Here is a 27,011-nt window from a genome sequence, read left to right as displayed (position 1 = left end):
GAGGAGAGGGAAGCCCTGAGGCTCACAGCAAAGCCTCAGTGCGCCCCTGAGTCCCAGGAGTGCTCAGATGGAGTCTGGGCCAGCCAGACCTGCTTGGCCATCTACTTGGCTGCAGGATACACAGAATGTACCTTTGGGTGCCTCCAGCAGGTGAGTGTGTGTGTGTGTGTGCACACATGTGCAGATATGGGCTTTCCAGCACAGGTGTTGGGTAACCTAATGTCCAGCCCGCAGCCAAAGAATCGAGACAGGCTTTGCCTTTGAGGGGGCCGACAAGCAAATCTTCTGAGAAGGTTGTTGTCCCTGAGAACCCCAACGTCACAATCCCATTGCACCGAGTCCTCCCTATTCTCATGGACAGCCTGTCCAGCAGAAAGCAAGTGCAGAGCTGCCCATGAATTCAAGCTGTGTGCCTAAGTTTCCACCAACACCTAGGGATGCAATAAGTGCGAGCTGATCTATTGGTAAAGGGGTCACGGGAAGACCAAGCCCAGGGGGTTTGAGCACATGGGAGTGAGGAGGACTTGTTCAGCCCTTGCCCCCTTCCCTTAGGGTGGTGGTGATGGAGGCCAAGATCCTGTGACTGATGGGAAAGGAGAGAAGTTATAGATTTGCTGCAGCAGAATCTCTGGGGCATTAGTAATCATGCATTAAAATTTCCTAACACTTCCCAGATGGAGAAAAAGATTGCAAATCAGCTGCCTCAAGGAGAGAGACATGAAGAGGAGCCTTCTTTCAAGTTGAATCATGTGCCCAGAATAAATCAATCCACACTGCTGTCGAATCCACCTACTGGACCCTCACTGTCACTCAGATTCTTTTTAAAAAATATTTATTTATTTACTTATTTATTTGACCACACTGGGTCTTAGTTGCAGCATGCAGAATCTTCCATCTTCATTGGAGCATGTGGGATCTAGATCCCTGACTAGGGATCGAAACCCGGCCCCCTGTATTGGGAGCATGGAAGCTTAGCCGCTGGACCACCAGGGATTCTAACCCAGATTCTTGCGTCATTCTGTCAGCCACCTTCCACATCTCCCCCCCCAGCCTGATTCCAGTTTAGCCCCTTTACTATCCCTGTCATCCACTGCCTGCCATTCCGTTAGGACTTCATTTCAGACCCTGTTAAGAAAACCATACGATCACCAGCTTCCAGACTCCACTGCCTCCACTCTGCACACTCCAGGATTCCCCTTCAGATTGGAAGAAATAAGAAGAATTTGGAGTCTTTTCCCCCCAAGCAAGTGGGCATCCATATGTGGGTGAAATCCGAGCATACTCAGCGTGCAGCCTTCTGGTGTTGGGATGAACGTGCAGGCCAGGCCTCAGCCTTGCCAGGATGCCGGGCACTTGGCCTCTTTAAATGCAAATGTCCCTTGTGGCAGCCTTGGCCTCTTCTGCAGGGGTGGCAGCCACCCTGGAAGGAAAGACGAGATTTAAATTGGTAATCAAGCACTGTACCAGATTGGACTCTGACCTTGTTCAGAATTCCACTGGCCCGTGTTCCCTGACTGGCCACCCCCCTTTCTGCCCAATTGTTCCCTTGGGTAGCAGCCTGCTATCTAGGCAGTAAGGCAGGCTGTCACCAGCTGCTGCCTCCCTGGCTGCCTTCCACCTGGCTGGATTGGAAGCCCTTAGAAATCAAACAGCTCTGCCTTCCAGTCTCTCTGCTACTTCTGCTGCTGGAGCACGAGAGTGGTCTGCATGAGGCCTGCGTGCAGGGCATGGGAAGAGGTGAGGGCAGGCCCAGGAAGCTTCTTTTATGCATTCTTGGTTACCAAAGCAATTCCCAAACAAGGTCAGGAATGGCCAGTGTGGGCCCACATGCCTGCTACATCCATGGAAGCAGCTGGAGCCAATGTTCATTCTCTCCAGCTCCTTCCCCTGCCCCAGAACACCCTCTGCTTGCTGCAAAACACTACACTTTTGCTCTTTTCTTTTTCCTGGAAAGTCTTCCACATTCTCTTCTGCATATCTAAATTATGCCCTTCCTCCCAGGGCCTGGAGAACCACTAGTCTCTATAGAGTACTTGCGACCCTATCATCCCATCACTTAATGGTAAATAAATGGGGAAACAATAGAAATAGTGAGAGACTTTATTTTCTTGGGCTCCAAAATCACTGCAGATGGTGAGTGCAGCCATGAAATTAAAAGAAGTTTGCTCCTTGGAAGAGAAGCTATGACCAACCTAGACAGCATATTAAAAAGCAGAGACATTACTTTGCAAACAAAGGTCTGTCTAGTCAAAGTTATGGTTTTTCCAGTAGTCATGTATGCATGTGAGAGTTGGACTATAAAGAAAGCTGAGCGCCCAAGAATTGATGCTTTTGAACTACAGTGTTGGGAGTCTTGAGAGTCTTGAGAAGTCTCTTGGACTGCAAGGAGATCCAACCAGTCAATCCTAAAGGAAATGAGTCCTGAAAATTCACTGGAAGGACTGATGCTGAAGCTGAAATTCCAATACTTTGGCCACTTGATGTGAAGAACTGACTCACTGGAAAAGACCCTGATGCTGGGAAAGACTGAAGGCAGGAGAAGAAGGGGACAACAGAGGATAAGATGGTTGGATGGCATCACCGACACGATGGACATGAGTTTGAGCAAGCTCTGGGAGTTGGTGATGGTCAGGGAAGCCTGGCGTGCTGCAGTCTATGGGGTCGCAAAGAGTCGGACACGACTGAGCAACTGAACTGACTGACTGATCCTTCTCTTACCTCCTCAATTCATGATTTAAACCAAGTAAGTATGTATGGCATTTAGTTGCATGGTGATTTGCCATGCTGTCTCACTGTTTTATCTCCCGAACAGGATGGTAAGCTCCCATGGCTTGTGTATTGCCTAGAATTGGCACTTAAAAGGTCTACCGGGAATCAGTGGATGAAAGGACAAATGAAAGAATGTATGGGTTGTGTTGGTCAGAGCAAAGTTTTCTTGAACACCCAGAATTCTTCCCAAGAAGAGAGCTCTTCTTTCTATTGGCTTTTGTCGCATTGATGGAAACTTTGCTTCCAATGCCTCCAAGAGCAGAGGGAAACCAGGAGTGTTTCACCAGGAGGAGTCACTAGCCAGTTGAATTTCCACCAGCATGCAGGGCACCGATGACTGCTGGGACAAGATGTCCTGCCCTTTTTGATCTAATTAGGATCATAGAATGTGCCCACATGAAGCTTTGTTTCCTATAAATGCACACGGTTTGCAAGTGCAGGAGGGACCCAGGCAAGGCTGTCCTAAACAGACAGCATGTGAAGGATGCAGAAAACAGGGCTGTTGAATGGAGGCAGGGAGGAGGCCGGGTGTCCAAGAGACATGAAAGAGCTCACTACTCCCTTTCCCCCAGCCAGGCTCCATCTGTCCATGTCTGCTCTCCCGCCCAGGTGAGCAAGAGCCAAAGATGGGGCCAGGACAAAGGACAAGACTGGGAGTGGAGTGGAGGATGGACGGTTAATTCAGGTGGTTCATCTGAGAGACAGCACCTTGAGTGCAAGGCAGCTACCACGCATGCACTAGCCATCCAAAGCGGAAGCAGAGAGGGAGGCTCGAAAAGCCAACAGAAGAACTTCCCGGGTGGTCCATTGGTTAAGAATCCACCTTGCAATGCAGGGGAAGCAGATTCAATCCCTGATCAGGGAACTAAGATCCCACATTCCACGGAGCAACTGAAGCCCGCAGGCCTCAACTACTGATCCTGCGAGCTCTGGAGCCCATGTGCCACAACTAGAGTCAGATGCCACAGTGAAAGATCACACGTAATGCAGCAAGGGTCTCGTGGGCCCCAGTGAAGACCCAAGGCAGCCAAATAAATTTTAAAAAATTTTAAAAAGGCAGTGGAATAGCAGACCACACAGGCAAGAAAGAAGATCTGGAAAGACAGATGAAGGGAGGGCTGTTACATCTTTGTACACAGAGGGCCCAGGGGTTAGGACAGCGGGTCATTGATGAGCTCTGTCCAGGGGCTTCCGCTTGCCATCTCAGAAGCAAGTCAGGAGCTGACAGCCAAGCACAGAGCAGCCTGTGTGGGACCTCGTGTGCCATCGGGCTCCTCTGTCCTAGGCTGCCATGAGGGCAGGGATCCTCTGATAAACAGAGGCTGTGCGCTCGTCTCCTGGGCAGAGGAGGGGCTCAGAGATGAGAACATGAATGGACGGGGAGGTGGCAGCATCCTACCTACAGGCCAGAGGACCGAGTGTAGTGGGGTGTCGAGGAGTCATTCTGGGGCTCCCCGAGGAGCAGAAATGCCCACATGACATTTCCCAGCAGCACCCCACCCCTGGGCCCTTCCCCTGTCTCGGGGCCACTCACCCGCCTGTGCATGCAACCCCATCACTGATGAGAGTGAGCTGAGTTTGCCAGTTCCACTCCTGTCATTACTCACACATTTCCCAGGGAAAGGAACAGACCCGGAGGAGAAGGCAGATGCCCTGAGCTGACCTAACTCTCAGCTAACTCAGCCCCTTTCTCTCAAGAGGGATATTATGACCCATTTTACGGCACCTACTGACATCAAAACTGTTCGTCCCAGAACAGGCGTCCAGGTCAGAGAACACCCCACTCCCCGCGTGTATTTCCTCCTGCTCCAGAACGTCCCCCAGGACCCCGGGAGGAAGGGCAGGCAATGAAGGAGGAGAGTTCAAAGGCCCAGGTTTATGTACAGGGGAGCTTCCTCTCCCACTATAGCCAGACACACGGAAGTTAATACATTCTCAGAACTGGGGAGGCAGGGGTGTGTGCAGATGCCGTGGGGACGGTGGGTCAAACAGCTGGCGCGTCTGATGACCGCATGCTCCTGACGGCACACACATGGCACCGCCAAGGCCGGGGACAGAAAGCAGGCCAATTCGGAAACCAGTGCTCCATCCCCAATCCCTCGGCACTGGTTAGGACCCTGGTTCCCATACCTGGCCGGGCGGCAGAGTCACCCGGCCAGCTCAGTGAACATGCAGATTCTTGGGGCCCTGCTGCAGTCCTGCCAAGTCAGAACCACATGGGGTGGGGAAACTGGGATACGTGTGTCCAACAAGCTCCCCTGGGTTCTCAGGCCGCATTCCCCTCCCTGAGTTTAGAGTTGCTGGATTTGAGTAGGGTTCCTTGCAAATTGATGATGGTCTTATTCGAGGCCACAGACAGTCCTCCCTAGGCAGACCCTGTGCCCAGAACATGGAATGGATGAGCCAGATCTACTCTGAGAGAAGCACCTTACAGCCTGAGCATCCCGCTGGTGCCCTGGGCCTCCCCTTTGATCACCTGGGATGGGGTGACTCCCATTACCCCATAGGACCGCTTTCCTAGCATTTATTTGTTTCCACAAAATCAACTATTACACATACTTGATGACGGAAACTTGAATGCTATTCTTCCTCCTGTTTAACATGTGTGCCAACCAACCTCACCTCCCAAAGGTAATGTGGACACCTATCACCCACTGGCTTGTTCAAGATGAACCCAAGGTCACTAAACCATTATTTTCTTTTCTTTGGAGCTTCTGTTTGCCTGAACAACAGGCTGCAAAGCGATTTGGAAAGTCAGGCTTAGACCCAGGGTACAATGGGCACATGGGCAAAATGCCCGCCAAAGAGACAGTTTCTTATCCTTTTTTCCTATTTGTTTGTTTTTTTTTTTTACGTAAGGTACATATAAGGTCACAGAAAAAAGAGTACTGCTTCCACGTGGCTGGTGCTGAACCTTTGCAATTTACCAATGACATCTCACCCACTCATGAGTTTTCCTAGATCTGAGTCACCCACAGTGAGGCTTACTTAAGTGGAGAAAAATTCCTGAAATGAATGACTTGCATTGTGGCTTGGGAGGCAATGCCACAGAAACACTCACTCTCACCTGCACCATCAGGCCTGATGGCTGATGAAAGTTGGTGGGAAAGGTTGTGAAATTGGGGATTACAGAAACAAAGTCTCAGGCGGGTAGAGGGAATTCTGCTAGCAGACTGCTTTCAGGGTTGAACAGCAGCTGTTCCCTGCCTCTCCAACTTGCTGGCCTCTGCTCTGCAGATTTTGGACTCACTAGTCTTTGCAGTCACATGAGCCAACTCCTTAAAATAAATCTCTATATACACACATCCTATTGACAAATGCATGGCCCAAGAGACAAGAACACGCTCACACACCTACCACCAGCCCAGCAAGGGAGACCTTTAGTCCCTGCGATGGGCCAGACTGTCACAGTAACAAAATCAGCACTGACCTAGACTGCATTGTCTATGTGGCTTCTGGCAGGGACACCAAAGTGGTATCCAGGGCGGAGTCTGTGTCCTCCAGTGACTTTCCAACTCGCCACCAAGTTAAGGAACTTTAGCACAGAAAGGGCCGCAGTGGAGCTTACCTAGTCCACCTCCCCTGTTTTACTGATGGGGAAACTGAGGTTCTGAGAGGGGAGGGGACCCGCCCCAGGCAGCGCAACCTGATGATGGAAAAGTTGGGGCGAGGTCCTGAGGAGAACATTCCAGACAAGAAGAGCGTGAGTGTGAGTGATTGTGTGTGTGTGTGTGTGTGTGTGTGTGTGTGTGTGAGATGCTCACACTGAAGATGGCGGGAAGGTGAGGGTAAAGACTGAGGAGAAAGAGGAGGGGGAAAATGCGGGCTCAAGGGGAATGTTCATGTGCTCACCAGGCATCCCACAGTTTCCTCACAAACTCAGGTTTCTGAGGAAGAGTTACTAACCGTGCTGTCGGCTGAGGCCCAGCCCAGAGAGGGAGCCAGCTCGCGTGCTCCCCGTGGGAGTCAAGGAACATGGAAGCGGAGCTCAGGCAAGCTGTCTAGGCTGGAATCTGAGGCAGGTGGTGGGTTTCAGTTTGTGTAACCACAGGAAATAGTTGAGGTGAACATGAGACGGAGAGGAAAGAGAGCTCAGGACACAAGAACAGAAGTTGGTGAGAGGAGACGGAGCAGGAAAAAAAATGGAGGCCCAGGAAAACCAGGAACGTGTGTGGTGTCAGAATATTTAAGGGAAGAGCAGGGGTTTTTTTCCTTTCAGTAGTAGGAAAAAAACAGGTCAAAAGAATCAAATTCGCTGAGAAAGGGCACACTGGCTCTCACAGATGGGCCTTTGGTGCTGCAATGAGAGCTGGTCGCGTGGTTGACGGACAAGCCAGAAAGACGTGAGCCCAGGTGAGAACCCAGGGGGGACGTGGTGGAGAGGGCAGGTACAGAAACCGCCTTCCAGAAGGTGGGAGGAACAGTGGCAGGAGGGAGGCAGGAGGGAGGCTTTTCTTTTTCTTAAACGAATGAGACTTGAATGTGTTAAATGCAGATGGAAAACAAACTAGCCCAGGGGAAAGGGCTAAAGACCTGGGAGAGAGGACATGTTTAAGGGGATAAACACACTGTGAAACGGGGTGCCGGTGTGGCAGTGCTAAGAGGAGATCACAGGGACTTCCCTGGAGATCCGGTGGTTGAGGCTCCGAGCTTCCACCGCTTCCACCGTGGGGCACGGTTTCAGGGAACGAAGAACTCATGCAGCGAGATGCACGTGGTATGGCTGTGCAATGTGGTAGTCATGCAGTGTGGCTAAAAAGAAAGAAAGAAAGACAGTTTAGAACAAAAAAAAGAGAGAGAGACAAGCATGGACACAGCTTCCACTGTGACCCAGAGAAACACCAAAGGGTGCAAACAAAGAGAGAAGGTTTGCTGGCCAGGAAGGGGAAAGGTCGCTTCTGGTTTTCTCTGTTTTTCTCTTCTTTTTCTAAATAAGAGTGCCCTCATCTTTGGGACACAGGCTCGTTCAAGTCAGAGGAGGCACTGGAGGGTGACAGGCTTAGAGCCCCTGTCTTCCAGGGCAGGTGGTCATCCCAGGCATGCATCTGATATGGCCTATGAAATGGAGACTGGCTTCAAACCCAGACTGATAAAACAATGCTCTCAGGCTACCAGCTCACGGTGGCCACAATGTGAGGCTCTGTGGAGACACATGACCACAGGTGCCTGTGCAGCCCTGGGCCCGTGTAGCTACTCATCATCCACCAGGCCCCTGGGACTCCCTGGACAATACCTGTCTCAGTCCATCTGGACTGCTATGATGCAGTGCCAGAGACTGGATAGCTTATTAACAGCAGACATTTATTTCTCCCAGTTCTGAAGGCTGAAATTCCAAATCAGGATGCCAGCATGGTTGAGTAAGGGCCCCATTCTGGCTTTCTGGTTGTATCTTCACATGTTGCAAGAGGCTAGGGAGCTCTCTGAAGTCTCTTTTATAAGGGCACTAATCTCCTTCATGAGGGCTCCACCCTAAAGGCATTAGGGGCCACCTCCCAAAGGTCTCATCTACGAATACCATCACATTGAGGATGCGGCTTCAACATAGGAATTCTGGGAACACACATTAAGACTGCAGCAAAGCTCTAAATCCCCCTTCCCCAAGAGTGGTCATCACAGTCCCCCCAGGTCAAAAACACATGTGGCTACATTCAATATCCTTTCCTGTAGCTCCTGGAGAGCCAGAATTCTAAGCTGTTGATCCTTGTTTCCCTGCTCAAAATTGCTCTCAGTGTGAAACTGATGCATTTTTGGCTGAATTCCAGTCCTGATGCAAACAATTTGGCTCAGCCACCACTCAGAGATGGCTCCCAGAAAGACCCTCCTCTGGTGCTGGCCTGCTTCACATAAGAGAGTTTTAACAAGATGTCCAGAGGAGATATGCCACCCCTGCCTCACTCCCAGCAGCCAGATCAGAAAGGAGAATTCCATATCTTCAACCCTTCCTAGCACTGCTGCCTTCCAACCAAAAGAGAATTGCTGGGAGCTTGTAAAGCCCCAAGCCCTCAGCTTTCATTGTCCAGCACGCAGTTCCTTTGCCTTTCCCCTTACTAATTCAACAGCAGCGAGTACTACAAGGACATGGGCCGAATTCCAACCACGTCATCACTGGGGAAACAATAAAATGCCTGACTGACTCTAAAGGCTGTATCTGTCACAGAGATAAAGGCCAGTCTCCGATCCTCTCTGACAACGCGGGGCTCAGAGTTCAGCCCAGGAAAGTTTGGTTTGCTCATGGCAGAAACCGTGAAAACCTTTCCTGCTTGAAAGCCCCCATTGGCCCTTTTATAGGACAAAACCAGCAAGAGAGATGAGTCAGCAGACAATGCTGCCTGTTGGAGGGCCCCGGCACAGCATGCAGGCCCGTGTGGTCTGATTTAGCAGATATCTGGAGGAAGTATCTGGACAAGATATCTGGAGTCCAGCTGATTTGCAATCAAGAGTACCATTCCTGGACTTCCCTGATGGTCCAGTGGTTAGGAGTCTGCCTGCAGGGGACACAGGTTTGATCCCTAGTCTGGGAAGATCCCATATGCCACAGGACAACTAAGCGTGAGTACCACAGCTACTGAGTCCATGCTCTAGAGCCCGTGCTCCTCAACAGGAGAAGCCACTTCAGTGAGAAGCCCACACGCCTCAACTAGAGAGAGCCCCTGCAGCAATGAAGACCCCGCGTGGCCTAAAGTTTAAAAAAAAAATAAACTACTATCCCTTACCGCGAAGACTCACATTTTTGTTTCATTTGATCCTCAAAACTAGCCCATGAGCATCTAAAATACGTATTCCTATTCCCATTTTGGGCTTCCCAGGTGGCACTAGTGGTAAACAACCTGCCTACCAAAGCAGCAGACATAGAGAAGCAGGTTTGATCCCTGAATCGGGGAGACATCCTGGAGGAGGACATGGCAGCCCACTCCAGTATTCTTGCCTGGAGAATCCCATGGACAGAGGAGCCTGGCAGGCTACAGTCCATGGGGTTTGCTAAGAGTCAGACACGACTAAAGTGACTTAACATGAATATTCCCATTTTAGAGATTAGAAAACTGACACCCAGGTTGTGAAGCATGCTTGGATCTTAAGTGGCAGAACCACTCAGGTCTTCTGACTCCTTGTTCCTGGCTTTTTCCTGTGAGAGCACACTGCCTCTATTTTTTAGAGAGTGGTCATTGCATTGAAAGTTAGAAGCAAACTCTGAAGATGCTGTAACTTCTTCATCTTCTCAAGGCCACTTGGCAGCAAAGCATCAGAAACGGTCTCCTCAGAGTTAAGGTGTAAGAACCACTCTTTGGCGTGAGCTCTGACCAAGTCACAACACACACTCTTGCTGCCTGATCAGAGCCAGAAGGTGAGGAAAACTGTCTCAGGATATCTGCTCTATCCACCAACGGAGATTCCATCCAGGCCTTCGTGGGGTCGCGTCTTCATGGCATCAAGGGCAGACAGGGTTCCTTCAGTGCTTTGGCTGTAGACCAGGGAGGTGGCCTTTCCTCCCAAGGGGCTGGGTCTGCTCTTGCTTGGATTACCTTGAGAGGTTGCTTACAGCATAGGCCAGAACTAGGGGCTGTCCAGAGCAGATCCAGTGAGCAGACCCCAGAAGAGCAGTCCCAGGAGTTCTAAGACCACTTCATGGGCCTCTGGTTACTTTCAGGACAGGTCTGAATGGGTCTGGTCCTAACTGCCACTTCCCATTGGAGTGCATGTGTATGGCTTCCCATGAACTTGCATCAACAAGAACATGCTTTGACTGTTAGGCTATGGTCATCGTCTTGACTCCTTAATTGCACGGGAAGTGACATAAGGGCAGAAAGATGGGCAATCGGTTTCCCAGAGCCATAACCTCTCATTTCTCAGTCCTTTACCCTCCACAGAAGCCCTTCTTCCCTCTCAGGTCCATGACATCCCTACAGGCTCTTCCTATCAAAACCTAATCTCAAGAAGGGATTTACAGCTTCAGCAGAATCCAAGTCAACTGGAGCTGGAATGATGCCTTGACTCTCCAGGCAAGGAGAGTGTGGTCACTGCAGCCCTTAAAGGTATACTTCATGCTCAGAGACCAAGACCCTCCCAAGAACATCATCTGTGAGAGGTCAGAGCCTTTCACTTGCAGGTTCTGTTTACAAAATCCTCGCTGATGACTCTGCTTCCTTTGAAGACTTTGCATGACCCTAGTAGGAACAAGGAATTTGGCACCCACCGACACCATTTCCGGGAACACAAGTGAGCCACTCTGGGTCCAGATACCTGATATGAATGTGTTTGAACTTGCACGTCGACATGTATTCCCAAGGCACTGGTCCCAGGTTAACAAGCAGAGAAACCACGCCTCTTCTCTAGGTCACACGAGCGTCACCAGCAACACTGTGGCTCCAATGCCAGGAAAATTAACAGTTCACTCCCCCTGGGGCTCCCCAGGTAGGCAGGGGCTGGAAGCAGCAGGCCTCGTCCTGCATCTCATTCACACAAGTCTGAACCGTCAGGGCAGATTTTTGGAGCACCTACTTTGTGCCAGGCACCTGGACAGGGGCTGAGAAACCCAAGCTACGTGGGCCCAGTTCCTATGCTCCTCGTGGCCAAGAGGAAGACACAGAAGAAACTGACAACTCCGTTTACCACGTGGGTGCCTTGTCACAGCTCTTAACACGACTGGGGTGCTAGGAGAGGAGTGCCCCTAACCCAGACTGGAAGGCACAGGGATGCTGGGGTGGCCAGAGAGGCAGGCGTCCACCCGCAGAGATGATTTCAGTAAAACAGGGAAAGTGAAAGGATAGAGATATTAACCAAATCTGTCTTAAAAAGAAGTCTTCCTAACTCCGGCTCCCCTTTTGTTTCTTTTTATCTTCTCCCACCCTTCAAAGCAAAGATTTTTGAAAGTGTCTTTCACTCATTCCCTGCTCCACTGAAATTGCTCTAAAATCACCAGTAACCTCCTGATTGACAAGCCAACATGCCTACCCTTCATCTCCTAATTCCCTGTGGTCTCTGGTCTCCCGGCCATGCCCTCCTCTAGTGTCAGTCTCCCTGACCCCACTCTCCTGCCTTGCTGTCCGCCGGGCTCCTCGGGAATTCTCTTTTCGACTCTCCTCTTTCTTTCCCGTTGCTCATTCTCCCTGGGGCCACCTGACCCACATCCAGCTTCCAACCGCCTGATGATATAAAACATTTGCCAAGTGCCTAGCGTGTCCCAGATATTGTGCATAGCACCACCCATGTATTGTCTTCCTTGTCCTCCTACAATTGTGCAAGACAGGACTAAGATCCCTTTCTTACAGAAGTGGAAAGCAACACACTTGTAGACTGTCTTGCTCAAGTTCACTCAACTAGTAAGAAGCAAAGCCAGGGTTCAAATTCAGCTGGAGTCTTAAACATCTTCCCAAGTCCCCAGGTTACACCACCTCTGACCGTGTCTCATGGATTCCCTCCCCTTCATCCAGACACCTATGCTCAACTTCCCATGAGCAGGCCCACCCCTGGGCACCTCAAACATGCTATGTCCACAAGACGACTTGGATCCTTGCCCCCTGCTGGCCCTGGCCCTCTCCATCGTCCCTGCCTCCTTCCCGTCACGTATATGGGCTCCCACCCCAGGCCCTGGTCTGCATCATCCCTCACTGCCTGCTTCCTCTCCCACCCTCCTTGCCTGAGTCTCATTCCTTGGCTGTCTCACTTCCACGTCATCTCTCCCGTCTGTCCTCCACACTTCAGATTTCTCTTTCTAAAACATGACTCTGACCACACTATCTTCTTATTCAAATCCTTCAATGGTGGCACAATGCCCTCAAGTCAACCTCCAAACCCTTTGGCTTGGAAGGTAAAAACTTTTTAGGACCCAGTCACCTGCCTCCCCATCTTGTCTCTTCCTCTCTCCCAGGCCGTCTATGGCCCAGTCACCTCGACCTCGAGGTCCCAGGACAGTCCAAAATTATCCCATCCGGTGACTTTGTATGTGCCTTTTCCTCTGTAACACCTATATGGTAAACCCTGCATGCGTGCCTGTGAAGTTGCTCAGTCGTGTCTGACTCTTTGTGACCCCATGGACTGTATCCTGCCAGGTTCCTCAGGATTTTCCAGGCAAGAATATTGGAGTAGGTTGCCATGCCTCCTACCCATAAAATACCCATGTCTCTATGTCTCCTGCATTGGCAGGTGGTTTCTTTACCAGTGGGATTCCCCTGCAGCTCAGCTGGTAAAGAATGTGCCCACAATGCGGGAGACCTGAGTTTGATCCCTGGGTTGGGAAGAATGCCTGGAGAAGGGAAAGGCTACCCACTCCAGTATCTTGGCCTGGAGAATTCCACGGACTGTACAGTCCATGGGGTCACAAACCGTAGCGCCACCTGGGAAGCCCGTGGTTAACCCTACTCATCCCTCAGTTCAGTTCAGTCACTCAGTTGTGTCCGACTCTTTGTGACCCCATGAATCCCAGCACGCCAGGCCTCCCTGTCCATCACCAACTCCCGGAGTTCACTCAGACTCACATCCATCAAGTCAGTGATGCTATCCAGCCATCTCATCCTCTGTCGTCCCCTTCTCCTCCTGCCCCCAATCCCTCCCAGCATCAGAGTCTTTTCCAATGAGTCAACTCTTCGCATGAGGTGGCCAAAGTACTGGAGTTTCAGCTTTAGCATCATTCCTTCCAAAGAACACCCAGGGCTAATCTCCTTTAGAATGGACTGGTTGGATCTCCTTGCAGTCCAAGGAACTCTCAAGAGTCTTCTCCAACACCACAGTTCAAAAGCATCAATTCTTCAGCACTCAGCTTTCTTCACAGTCCAACTCTCACATCCATACATGACCACTGGAAAAACCATACTCATCCTTAAACATGTTCAAATGTCACCTCCTCCAGGAAGCCCTTCATCGCTCCTCCCTTCACTCCTGCCCAGGCACATTTCTGTACCTACTCCTCAATCTTCACAGAGCATCAGATGGTATGTAACTGATCACTCAGTTACATACCCCTGCACCCCTAACTAAGTTGTATGGCCTTCTTTGTAGATGTTGACTTAGTGATCTTTGCACAGTGCTTGACAAAATCTTTCTTTAATCAGCATTGATTGATTGCTTAGTTGATTCATCAATTAAGTATAAAACAAGGTCCTCTGTGAAGAAACTGCAGTCCAAATGTGAAAGAAAGTCAGTCTTGGGCGAGGTGATGAAAGATACTCATGCCAAGATGGAAGATACTCATGTGACCAGGAGTCACAGCCGAGGGCTGCAGAAACTTAGGGGAGGAAGATATTGAGAGTGCTTAGGGGGTTGGAGGAGCAGGAGTTTTCCTGGATGGGAAGCAAGTTAATCCATGCACAATCCATGCAGAACCCCAAGCTCTGGCTTCACATACACCTGGTTTCTTTCCAGCAGCAGCAAGAGTTGAGCAGAGATTGGTGCCAATGAGCACCCAGGGTCCCTTCCACGTAATTAGCATGTCTCTGGGGGAGGCCTGAATCCCACAGTCTGAGATGCAGACAAAGGGGATCTGTTCCAGTTATGCTAATTGCTGCCTCTCTCCCACAGAGGATGGGGCAGTGAGAGATTCCAGGAGGCAGCCGTGCGGGAGGGGCAATTCCTCAGCTCAGGCAGCCTGGCCCGCACAGGGAGGGGCCCTGCCAGCTTCACCATGAAAAGCCGGATGCAGAGCCAATGTGTCAGCACCATGGGCTGTCTCTGAGAGGTGTGCTTTGAAGACCAGGCAGCTTCCTATCCAGGCACCCTAAAGCTTAAAACGGCACTTAAGAAAAATTGCTTTCTCCTGAAAGCTACTTTTTAAATGCAAATAACCCTGGAAGAAGTAAGCCCGAGAAATTCCTAAGACCTTTGTATAAATGGGTAGGTGTGCCGCTTTATCCAAAGGATCTGCGGGCCTGGCAAGGCAAGTGCCTGAGCTGTGGAGGAAACAGTAGAGAAGTCAGGGGGCCCCAGGTCACAAATCCACTGCTGCTGCACGTGTACCCTGCCCCCCGACCCCCTGACTATTGCCCAGAGGCCCGGTTCGGGACTGGCCTTTCCTTCTGCCACCATCCTGGACTGGAGACCTCGCTAGTACCCAGGGGCACCCACCACCCAATTCTAACGCCTCCTTCTCCACAGCTTCCTCCCCTAGGAATATCAGCAGCACCCCTGAGGCCACGGGCCCCTCTGTAAGTTTACAGCTCTCAGCTGCTCCATAGGGTGCTGCTCCAGGATTTTGAGGGGTGGGGTGAGAGCGCTCTCAGGGTCTCTCCAGCTCCAGCCTGAAGCAGATTCACAGCAAGGGCGTGTTGAGACAGATCACCTACAGTTTCTGCAAGTCTGAGGTCGAACCTGAGAACTGGCCTTTCTAACAAGTTCCCTGGTGATCCTGGCGCCTGTGCAGGGAACCCCCTCTGAGAACCACAGCTGTGTAACCTTGTCACTCAAACTGTGTTCTGCAGATCAGTATCCCTGACATCATCCGAGAGCTGATTAGAAATGCTGAGCCAGAGCTGCAGTTTAACAAGGTCCCAGGTTACTTCTCTACACAATAAATTTTGAGATGCCTTCACCAAAGCAGTGTGTCTCCAAGTATGGGGCAGACCACCTGCATCAGCATCACCAGGGAGCTCGTTAATAACAAAGATTCTCCTGTGTTCACGGCAGCACTATCCACAACAGCCAAGACGTGGAAACAGCCTAAATGTCCATCGACAGAGGAATGGATAGAGAAGATGTGGTACACACATACGATGGAATACTACTCAGCCATAAAAAATAACAATAATGCAGCAACGTTGATGGCAAACACAGATGATCATACTGAGTGAAGTAAGTGGGAATGACAAAGACAAATATCATATGATGTCAATTACATGTATGTGGACTCTAACCTATAACACAGACATTCATTATATGTGGAGTCAAAAAAGAAAGGACACAAATGAACTAACAAAACAGAAAGAGACTCAGAGAACAAACTTATGGTTGCCCAGGGGGAAGGATGGGGGGAAGGGATAGTTCGTGAGCTGGGGATGGACATGTGCACACTGCTATATTTAAAATGGATAATCAATAAGGACCTACTGTATAGCACATGGGACTCTGCTCAGTGTTATGTGGAAGCCTGGATGGGAGGGGAGTTTGGGGCAGAATGGATACATGTATGTGTGTGGCTGACTCCTTCACTGTTCACCCACAACTATCACAACATCGTTAATTGGCTCTACCCCAACATCAAATAACAAGTTTTTAAAAATTAGTAATGATGTCTTTAGAAAACTTCCAGAAAGGAAAAAGGATATTGTCAGATTCTTTCTAAGGTAACAGTTCAGTTTTCTATTAACAATGTGTGACAGCATCTTTTTCCTTCAGTTCAGTCGCTCAGTCGTGTCTGACTCTTTGCGACCCCATGAATCGCAGCATGCCAGGCCTCCCTGTCCATCACCAACTCCCAGAGTTCACTCACACTCACATCCATCGAGTCAGTGATGCCATCCAGCCATCTCATCCTCTGTCATCCCCTTCTCCTCCTGCCCCCAATCCCTCCCAGCATCAGAGTCTTTTCCAATGAGTCAACTCTTCGCATGAGGTGGCCAAAGTACTGGAGTTTCAGCTTTAGCATCATTCCTTCCAAAGAAATTCCAGGGCTGATCTCCTTCAGAATGGACTGGTTGGATCTCCTTGCAGTCCAAGGGACTCTCAAGAGTCTTCTCCAACACCACAGTTCAAAAGCATCAGTTCTTCGGCGCTCAGCCTTCTTCACAGTCCAATTCTCACATCCATACATGACCACAGGAAAAACCATAGCCTTGACTAGACAGACCTTTGTGGGCAAAGTAACATCTCTGCTTTTGAATATGCTATCTAGGTTGGACATAACTTTCCTTCCAAGGAGTAAGCGTCTTTTAATTTCATGGCTGCAGTCTTTTTCCTTACATCACAGCAATTAATAAGCACTATTATTCTTTTTCATGGGCTTCCTTGGCGGCTCAGTTGGTAAAGAATCCTCCTGCAATGTGGGAGTCCTGGGTTCGATCCCTGGGTTGGGAGATCCCCTGGAGAAGGGAAAGGCTACCCACTCAGGTATTCTGGCCTGGAGAATTCCATGGCCTGTATAGTCCATGGGGTGGCAAAGCGTCAGACACGACTGAGTAACTTTCACATAACATAACATTCTTTTTCAGTTTTTGCCAGTCATATTGGTAGAAAGTCATTATCTCATTGGTACTTTAATTTCCAGCTCCATATTAATAAATTGAGCAATTTTTCCTAACAAAAAGAAAAGAAGCATCCTGAAAGCCCACCCACCTAAAATAAAACAAAATTTTAAAAATTCTATTGCATTACGTTGTTCCTTAAGGTAACTGACTTCCTTTCTTAAACTGCAACACATGAATTAACTCTTGGTCACACATATCTTAGCGTGAATTTGTTTATCATAAGGTTTCAGCCTAAGTTATGCTCTTCCTGAAGCTTCTCTCCAGTCAGTTTACTGAGAGATGGGGGAGGCACTAAACTGAGGTGACATGGGCACTTGAGCCTCAAGTCCAGTTTGATAACAAAAGCTGAGGATGGTTTCACCATATCTTTCATAACCAGTCCTTGCTCACAATTTTATACCCAATTTGCAGAGGTGAGTGTCTTGTGCAGACATAAGACAGTAAGTGAACATAAGTGTTGGTTTAAAACTTGAGTGAAATGACCCATTTGACTGTGTTCATCCCACTAGATCACACTTGAACTTAATCCCTCAACGGGTTAAATTACAGCCTCCATTGACTGTGCACTTTCCAGAGGCCAAAAAATGTACATCCCAGTCTCATAATGGGTCGCATCTAATTTCCACATGTCCTCATACATAAAGTTTTCCACATCTTCCCAAAGATGGTTCATTTTGGTGTTTTGTGAGCTTTGCTGCTGGAGAAATCTTCACCTTTAACTTATAATGCCCACAGTACAGTGGGAGATGACATTTCTCAGGGAAACTGGTTTCCTGTTCCAAGTTTCTATGTTGGGTACCAAATGAGAGCCTCCCCCTCCAACTCCTCAGCACCAAGACCTCAGACAAATCCCCAGATTCGATAAGAGGAATAAGAGATGTGTGAATACACAATGGTGTTGGTTCTATTAAAGCCTCATGGCAAATTGCTTTGGGCCACCCTCAAAAGCCCTTCCCAGCTCCAAGTCCTAAGACTGAAGCCAAACATTTTTCTCTTCCTTCTCACCGACTGGGCTTTAACAGAGAGTCAGGCATTTCAGTATTTGTTCCTTCAGTTATTGAATGCCTACTGGCTTCAGCCCCTGATGTGTCCAGTCCAGGCTCCTTTATCACCCCTTGCCTGGCACTCAGCTCTGGTCCCAGGACTATGCCAAGAGAGATGGACAAAACTGAGGCTTCCCATCAACACCTCTGATCTTACTAGTGGTCTCTCCTTATCTGTTTGTAACCATTTTATTGAGAGATAGTTAACATATTGTTGGGAAGCCCAGTACAAAATAGCTGGTTGGAGGAAGTCCTTGGGAAAATGGTGAAGGGCCAGAAGTACCCCGGCTTGGTGCTGCAGGCAGAAAAACATCTCCTGCCTTGGGTTATGCCTGGCACCAAGATTTAATAATAAATATTAAGGATGTTGCTTGAGAAAACAGGTTATGGGATAAGCACATGGGTCACTTAGAGCGCGCTGTCCTTGAAATATTTTTACTGATTAGGTGTTAACCCCGTACGCGCTCTGCTGGCTGTATACTCTAAGCTCTTTGTTCCTGCTTCTATAAAAAGGCTTGACTGCAGAAATAAACTTGTCAGTCCTTGCAATAGACTGTCCGAGTGTCATTCTTTCAGGTTCGTTGCTTCCAAGTCCCGGGGAGAAAATCCCCAACACATATCATGCAAGTCACCCACTGAAAGTATACAATTTGATGATTTTTAGTATATTCACAGAGCTGTAAAACCAACAGCAGAGTCATTTTTAGAACACTTTCATCACCTCAAAAAGAAACTCTGTACAATCCCCTCACCCCCAAGTTCCTCAGCCAAAGATAACCAACAATCAACTTTCTGTTTCTACAGATTTGCCAATTCTAGACATTTTCATATAGATTCCATTCTATTCCACTTAGATGGAGTCATACAAATGTGACCTTTAGGACTGACTGATTTATCTTGGCATAATGTTTTCAGAATTCACCTTAACTGTAGGAGGTTCAGTTCAGTTCAGTTGCTCAGTCATGTCTGACTCTTTACGACCCCATGAATCGCAGCACGCCAGGCCTCCCTGTCCATCACCAACTCCCGGAGTTCACTCACACTCACATCCATTGAGTCAGTGATGCCATCCAGCCATCTCATCCTCTGTCGTCCCCTTCTCCTCCTGCCCCCAATCCCTCCCAGCATCAGAGTCTTTTTCAATGAGTCGATTCTTTGCATGAGGTGGCCAAAGTACTGGAGTTTCAGCTTTAACATCATTCCTTCCAAAGAAATCCCAGGCTGATCTCCTTCAGAATGGACTGGTTGGATCTCCTTGCAGTCCAAGGGACTCTCAGGAGTCTTCTCCAACACCACAGTTCAAAAGCATCAATTCTTCGGCGCTCAGCCTTCTTCACAGTCCAACTCTCACATCCATACATGACCACTGGAAAAACCATAGCCTTGACTAGACGGACCTTTGTTGGCAAAGTAATGTCTCTGCTTTTCAATATGCTATCTAGGTTGGTCATAACTTTCCTTCCAAGGAGTAAGCGTCTTTTAATTTCATGGCTGCAGTCACCATCTGCAGAGATTTTGGAGCCCAAAAAAGTAGTCTGACACTGTTTCCACTGTTTCCCCATCTATTTCCCATGAAGTGATGGGACCGGATGCCATGATCTTCGTTTTCTGAATGTTGAGTTTTAAGCCAACTTTTTCACTCTCCACTTTCACTTTCATCAAGAGGCTTTTGAGTTCCTCTTCACTTTCTGCCATAAGGGTGGTGTCATCTGCATATCTGAGGTTATTGATATTTCTCCTGGCAATCTTGATTCCAGCTTGTGTTTCTTCCAGTCCAGCGTTTCTCATGATGTACTCTGCATATAAGTTAAACAAGCAGGGTGATAATATACAGCCTTGACGTACTCCTTTTCCTATTTGGAACCAGTCTGTTGTTCCATGTCCAGTTCTAACTGTTGCTTCCTGACCTGCATACAGATTTCTCAAGAGGCAGGTCAGGTGGTCTGGTATTCCCATCTCTTTCAGAATTTTCCACAGTTTATTGTGATCCACACAGTCAAAGGCTTTGGCTTAGTCAATAAAGCAGAAATAGATGTTTTTCTGGAATTCTCTTGCTTTTTCCATGATCCAGCAGATATTGGCAATTTGATCTCTGGTTCCTCTGCCTTTTCTAAAACCAGCTTGAACACATTGCTGAAGCCTGGCTTGGAGAATTTTGAGCATTACTTTACTAGCGTGTGAGATGAGTGCAATTGTGCGGCAGTTTGAGCATTCTTTGGCATTGCCTTTCTTTGGGATTGGAATGAAAACTGACTTTTTCCAGTCCTGTGGCCACTGCTGAGTTTTCCAAATTTGCTCTCATACTGAATGCAGCACTTTCACAGCATCATCTTTCAGGATTTGAAACAGCTCAACTGGAATTCCATCACCTCCACTAGCTTTGTTTATAGTGATGCTTTCTAAGGCCCACTTGACTTCACATTCCAGGATGTCTGGCTCTAGATGAGTGACCACACCATCGTGATTGTCTGGGTCGTGAAGATCTTTTTTGTACAGTTCTTCTGTGTATTCTTGCCACCTCTTCTTAATATCTTCTGCTTCTGTTAGGTCCATACCATTTCTGTCCTTTATTGAGCCCATCTTTGCATGAAATGTTCCCTTGGTATCTCTAATTTTCTTGAAGAGATCTCTAGTCTTACCCATTCTGTTGTTTTCCTCTATTTCTTTGCATTGATCGCTGAGGAAGGCCTTCTTATCTCTTCTTGCTATTCTTTGGAACTCTGCATTCAGATGCTTATATCTTTCCTTTTCTCCTTTGCTTTTCGCTTCTCTTCTTTTCACAGCTATTTGTAAGGCTTCCCCAGGCAGCCATTTTGCTTTTTTGCATTTCTTTTCCATGGGGATGGTCTTATTCCTGTCTCCTGTACAATATCATGAACCTCATTCCATAGTTCATCAGGTACTCTATCTATCAGATCTAGGCCCTTAAATCTATTTCTCACTTCTACTGTATAATCATAAGGGATTTGATTTAGGTCATACCTGAATGGTCTAATGGTTTTCCCTACTTTCTTCAATTTAAGTCTGAATTTGGTAATAAGGAGTTCATGATCTGAGCCACAGTCAGCTCCTGGTCTTGTTTTTGTTGACTGCAGGAGGTATCGGACCTTAATTCCTATTTATGGCTGAATGATATTCCATTGTATGGGTATTCCCTTTTTTGCTCAACCATCCTTCAGTTGACTGACATCTGGATTGTTTCCACTTGGGGCTATAATGAACAATGCTACTATGAGCACTTATGTACCAAAAAACTATTGCCCTTTACTTTTTGAAAGAACTAGAATGAAAAACAATCCTGGTGGTCACCCCAACATTTTGGGTGGAAAGCAGCTGAGAGAAGGCAGAATGGTACATTCTTTTGGACCATTTGCTAGAAGCAAAAACCTTAGGTGCCACTGAGCTGTGAGGTCTTGGCTAATCCACTTGCTTTCTCTTTCCTTCATTTTCCCACTTTAATTAATTAATTTAACTTCCTTTTTTATTAATTTTTATTGGAGTCTGCTGCTGCTGCTAAGTCGCTTCAGTCATGTCCAACTCTGTGCGACACCATAGATGGCAGCCCACCAGGCTGCCCCGTCCCTGAGATTCTGCAGGCCAGAATTCTGGAGTGGGTTGCCATTTCCTCCTCCAATGCGTGAAAGTGAAAAGCAAAAGTGAAGTCGCTCAGTCGTAAAAGTTGTGTTAGTTTCTGCTGTACAGCAAAGTGAATCAGCTTTACATATATCCCCTTTGGGGGATTTTCTCTTTTGTAAGGGAATCAGAAGACCATAAATTAGGTCATTATTAGAGTATCGACTTGTTATGCATGACTTAGATCCTTATTAGAGTATCAACTTGTTATGCACGACTTAGTCCAGAAAAAAATAAGGGAAAATTGACATCATGATGGAATTCAGATGTTCCACTCACAGCCAGATGTTCCAAACGTTCCTTCCTGCCTCCATGGTGACCAGACCCTTTGCCCCAGAGTCTTCCCCAGGCCTTCATGACACCCCTTGATAGTGTTGGCTCTTTATGACTTCATGGAGTTTGTTTAAATCCACCAGTAGGCCTTGGGAAGTTATATATGCATCTATAGACAAGGACAGTCCAGCTCCCACTGGGAACTTTAAACTCTTGCTAGCACCAGCTAAGCATTCTTGCCGAGTCTCTTGTTCATGGAATCATCTGCACATCTTTAGAGCTCAGGTGAATCTTGTGAACACTAGGTGACTGCCCTTCCTATGTTGCATGGATTAGGACATGCTCCTCAGCCCCTCTAGTCTGGCTTAAGTCCTAGACTTAAAATATTCATCTTTTGCGTTTCCTTTCTTCTGATGATTACCAGCCTCTGATGAGCACATCACAGCAGGTACAGGCATTCCCTGAGTCTCCCTTCCTCTCCATGCACCACTGGTTATCTTTCCCCATTCTCTCTTTGAGTCCTACATGCCCAGACTCACTTGTGCACAACCTTTGAGCTTGCATGCTGTGTGCTAAGTAAGTGTCTTCAGTCGGGTCTGACTCTTGGCAGCTTCTTAGTGACTGAACAACAACAAGAGAAAGATTTGTACCATTGTGGACTAAATTCTTGGTAGAGTAATAATAACTTCATGAAAAAGTATCTGAATGACTGTATAAAATTAGAGTTTTAAAAAGTATTCAGGGACTTCCCTGATGGCCCAGTAGCTAAGACTCTGCATTCCCAATGCAGGGTACAGGGGGCCCAGGTTCCATCCCTGATCAAGGAACTAGATCCCACATGCCACAACCTAAGTTGAAGATCCCACATGCTGCAACTAAGACCCAACCAAGAACTGGTGCAGCCAAATAAATAAATAAATACATTTTTTTTTTTAAGTATTCAGTTCAGGAAATTTCCTGGAAGTCCAGTGGTTAAGACTCAGCGCTTTCACTACTGAGGGCCTGGGTTCAGTCCCTGGTCAGGGAACTAAGATCCAGCAAGCTACACAGTGAGGCCACAAATAAATAAGTAATAATAATAATAAATTGGGAACATTCAATTCAAGCCCTATTTAACCAAATTCTCTGGACTTCAGGGCTTCCCTGATGGCTCAGATGGTAAAGCGTCTGCCTGCAATGCGGGAGACCCAGGTTCAATCCCTGGGTCAGGAAGATCCCCTGGGGAAGGAAATGGCAACCCACTCCAACCCACTCCAATACTCTTGCCTGGAAAATCCCACGAATGGAGGAACCTGGTAGGCTACAGTCCATGGGGTTGCAAAGAGTTGGACACAACTGAGCAACTTCCCTTCACTTGTCAACGAACTTCAGCCTCAATAAAATCTGAAAGACAATTATAAACAGTAAATAAAATGGAGGGAATAGGCCGTCAGCTATTTACCATATTATGCAAATCCTAGGGCACCGTTCCTTGCAGGTGGTCTTCCTATAATCCAAACTTCCTTCAGATCACAGTGGACAGATGCGGATGTCCTCTGATTTCCTGGGGCTGTTGGCATTCTGAAAGGAGACAAGACGTCTCCTGGGTGGAAACCACCCAGGAAGGTAGCAGCCACCGGGTCCTCTCAGCTCCTGTTCTCCAGGCAGGTGGGGGGTCGGGGAGGAGGGTGCCTTCATCCTGCAGGGAACAGGAGCCACACGGAGGAGGACCAGATGGAGCCAGCATTCCCAGGCAGGCTGCCAGCCCTGAGCGGAGCCTGCAAGCAGGCGGTAATGAATAAAGCCAGGAGACAGAACGTGAGACTTCCCCAGAGTGTCCACAGATGTGGTCTGTGGTCCAACCACGTGGAAAACAGTGGCAGCGCCTGGGATTCAGCCGTCAGTGCTGCCCCCTCCCTGGCAACGTTGTTTGTGAGGCCGCCCCTCAGGGACTGAACTGACTGTTCTTGTACAGGATACTCTGATGGACTGCTTAGTGTGGGGAAGACATCCCTCCCAACTCAGGTGAGCTCAGGTGAGCGTAGAGCTGCCCCCCGCCCATGCCTCGCGAGGAGGGAAGAGGTGCTGACATGGGACTTGGTCACACCAGATGCTGCCCCCTGGTCAACCTGTCCCTCTCAACCCGAACGTTCCCACTGAGTCAATGTTGGCGAAATGTTTTTAATATGCAATGCAATTCATTATCCTTCCTACCTCCATATTCAGTAGAGTAGAGTGATTAAAACAACAGATTTGGAAAGAGACCTGGGCTCAAATCCCAGCCAACCACTTACTGTTCTGACCTGTGACAATTCAGCCTCTCTAAGCTTCGAGTTCCGTATTTGAAATCACTTCAGTTCAGTCACTCAGTTGTGTCCAACTCTTTGCGACCCCATGGACTGCAGCACGCCAGTCCTCCCTGTCCATCACCAACTCCTGGAGTTCACCCAAACCCATGTCCACTGAGTCTATGATGCCATCCAACCATCTCATCCTCTGTTGTCCCCTTCTCCTCCTGCCTTCAATCTTTCCCAGCATCAGGATCTTTACAAATGAGTCAGTTCTTTGCACCAGGTGGCCAAAGTATTGGAGTTTTAGCTTCAATGTCAGTCCTTACAGGACTGATTTCCTTTAGGATGGACTGGTTGGATCCCCTTGAAGTCCAAGGAACTCTCAAGAGTCTTCACCAACACCACAGTTCAAAAGCATCATGAGAAAAACTCTGGAACTTCCCTGGAAATCCAGTGGTTAAGACTCCACACTTCCACTGCGGTGGGGGCAGGGGCTGGTTCAACCCCTGGTCAGGGAACCAAGATCCCACATGCTGCATGGTGCAGCCAAAAAAGAAAATAACTCATCGCATAGCAGCGGAGTGAGGATTAAATGAAATGAGACTGGGAAGGGTTTGGTTTCACACTGGGTTGTCTATTCTTCCAAAACCTTTTGGACCTGCCTTGCTGAGTGAGAGCTGGAGTGTCCAGGGCTCCCTTGCAGCCTGTCCTTTATAGCAGCTCCTGTCCACCGCCCCTCCTCTCCTCAGGGAGCATCCCGTCCCACCTCATAAGGTGGTTCTGCTGGTAAAACATCTCCAGGACATTCTTTAGGTATGTGCGTATTTCTGGTATCCCACAGCAAGTCAGCTGGGCAAGTTTGGAAATTTTGGTGACTGCCAGTCTCCTCCTCACCTGCACACCATAGAGCTTGTTTCTTCATTGTTTGTTCTTTTATGAGAAAGTCTTGAAATGAATGTTCCTTCGAAGAAAGCAGGTGGTTCCCACCTCATAATAGGTTAACATCCAGATTTACACAGAGAACAAACAGACTCATAGGTGTCTTGTGGAAGGTAAGTTCTTCTAGTGCTGTTTTAAGGAAAGGAAAAAGCACAGTGTCTGTAGCCGTAAGTTTAAGTTCAAGTTCATCCACTTGCTGAGAGGCCCAGGACCAGCCACTGACTTTGAACTTCAGAGTCTGCTTGCCGTCTCTCTCACACATGTTATCCATGTACCTGCCACAGTGAGGAGGCAGAAGCCTTCTAGGTGCTTTCTCCTCCTCCCAAAGCCAGGGTGACCTGTGAAGGGGAAACCCCTCTGATTGAGGGACATGACTTTGACCCTAAGCCAAGCATCATGCAGGACCAGTGATCACTGGCTTCCTGTTTTCGCCACATCTCCCCTCTGGGCTCCATGAGCTGACCCTGCGTCTGTGTTTCCACTCCTTTAAGCTCTTGCATTAGTTACAAAGTGATTAGGAAATTCTCATTTGTTTTCACTTGGATTCCCTGGGAGACAGACTGTCTGAGACGGAGGTTTAAGGGCAAGACTTCTACTGGGCAGGGGAGGAGTTGAACTATGACGTCACAACAGCCCAGCTGACCCCACCAGGGGCTGTGTAGCTCCTCCATCCCTCCAGAGTGGTCCTGTCCTTAGGCAAATAGGCCAGTTTGTGGACTGCCTCTAGGGAAGGGCTGCGACTGTAAGTATCTTGCTTGACTGAGGGTAATTCCTGGAGAGAGGCACCAACGAGAGCCCTCAACTGCCAAGGCTCCCAGCAACCAGTGGGATGAGTGCCTCAGTTCCAGAGAGGGCTTCTGGGTGGCCTCCACACTCCACCAGACCATCTGGGTGGTATTTTTTAATGTTCACATTTTTAAGTTTAAAAATAAAAATGCCATTGTAAGTAAGTAATTGTGTTTGCTTAAAATGGTTCTATCCAAAAATAAGTTTTATATATTTGGAAAGAGCAAGCCATAGCTCCCTGAAGAAGTAATTTTGTCAGCAGAAAACTAAGCTGTAAAATACCTAATTTAACATAAAAATGTTACAATTTAAATGAAGAACTAATGAAGATGGGTTGAAAAATCCAATGTTAAGAAATCAGTTATCCTCAAACAAATCTATTAATATAAATACAATGCAATTCCTATCTCAGCAGATTTTTGTAGAAATTGACATTCAGATGAAAATGCAAATTACCTAGGATGACTAAAACAGTTTCAGAAAGAATCAAAATTGGAACGCTATCAATGCCCAGTTTCAAGACTTGTCATAAAGCAACAGTAATCAAGGAATAGTGTTACTGAAATCAAAATAGACCAATAGATCCGTGAAACACAGTCCAGAAAAAAAAGCCACACATTTGTTATAAAAAATGGATTTTTGACAAAGGAGCTAAGGAAATTCTGTGGAAAAAGGATAGTCTTTTCAATGAATGTTAAAGGAAAACTTAAATATCTGTCGGGGGGAAAAGAACTTTGATCAATAAATCACACTATGTACAAAAAAAATTTTTTTTAATATCTCTAAACCTACATATAAAGCCTAAAATTATAAAGCTTCCAGAGATGACATAAGAGAAAATCTTTGTAACCTTGGGTTAGTTAATATTTCTTACAGAGGATACTAAAACTAACATCCATTTTAAAAAATGATAAATTATATTTCATCAAAGTTTTAAGCATCTGCTCTTCAAAAGACACTGTTAGGAGAATGAAAAGACAAACCATAGCCTGGGAGAAAAGATTTGTAGATCATATTCTTGTATTTTATATCCAAAGTACATAAAGAATACCCAACTCAGTAATAAGAAAACAAATAACCTCTCCCAAAATGGAGAAAAGATTTTAACACACAATTTGAATAGCAAATGA

General features: G+C 47.7%; 1 protein-coding gene and 1 non-coding gene across 4 annotated transcripts in view; one reads left to right on the top strand and one right to left on the bottom strand.

Annotated features, from left to right (window-relative positions):
• Window positions 1-864: 864 nt before the first annotated feature.
• LIPG (lipase G, endothelial type) overlaps window positions 865-27,011 on the bottom strand; it is a 70,612-nt gene continuing 44,465 nt past the window's right edge. The window contains exon 10 of one of the 3 annotated variants that reach the window (XM_070361472.1): window positions 865-1,420. In XM_070361472.1, coding sequence (XP_070217573.1) covers window positions 1,363-1,420 — 58 coding nt within the window. In that variant the 3' untranslated portion in view covers window positions 865-1,362. Of the gene's footprint in view, window positions 1,421-1,474; window positions 7,522-27,011 lie in introns of those variants that run through there. The other 2 variants (XM_070361470.1, XM_070361471.1) reach the window with 2 other exon arrangements.
• Window positions 23,027-23,099, top strand: TRNAC-GCA (transfer RNA cysteine (anticodon GCA)). The gene has a single exon. It is a non-coding gene; the product is annotated as a tRNA-Cys (tRNA).

Source organism: Bos mutus, chromosome 24 (assembly GCF_027580195.1).
Source record: "Bos mutus isolate GX-2022 chromosome 24, NWIPB_WYAK_1.1, whole genome shotgun sequence".
In the NCBI taxonomy this organism is placed as follows: domain Eukaryota; kingdom Metazoa; phylum Chordata; class Mammalia; order Artiodactyla; family Bovidae; genus Bos; species Bos mutus.
Note: the sequence above shows the minus strand (reverse complement) of the source record. Positions and strands in the feature narration are given on the sequence as shown.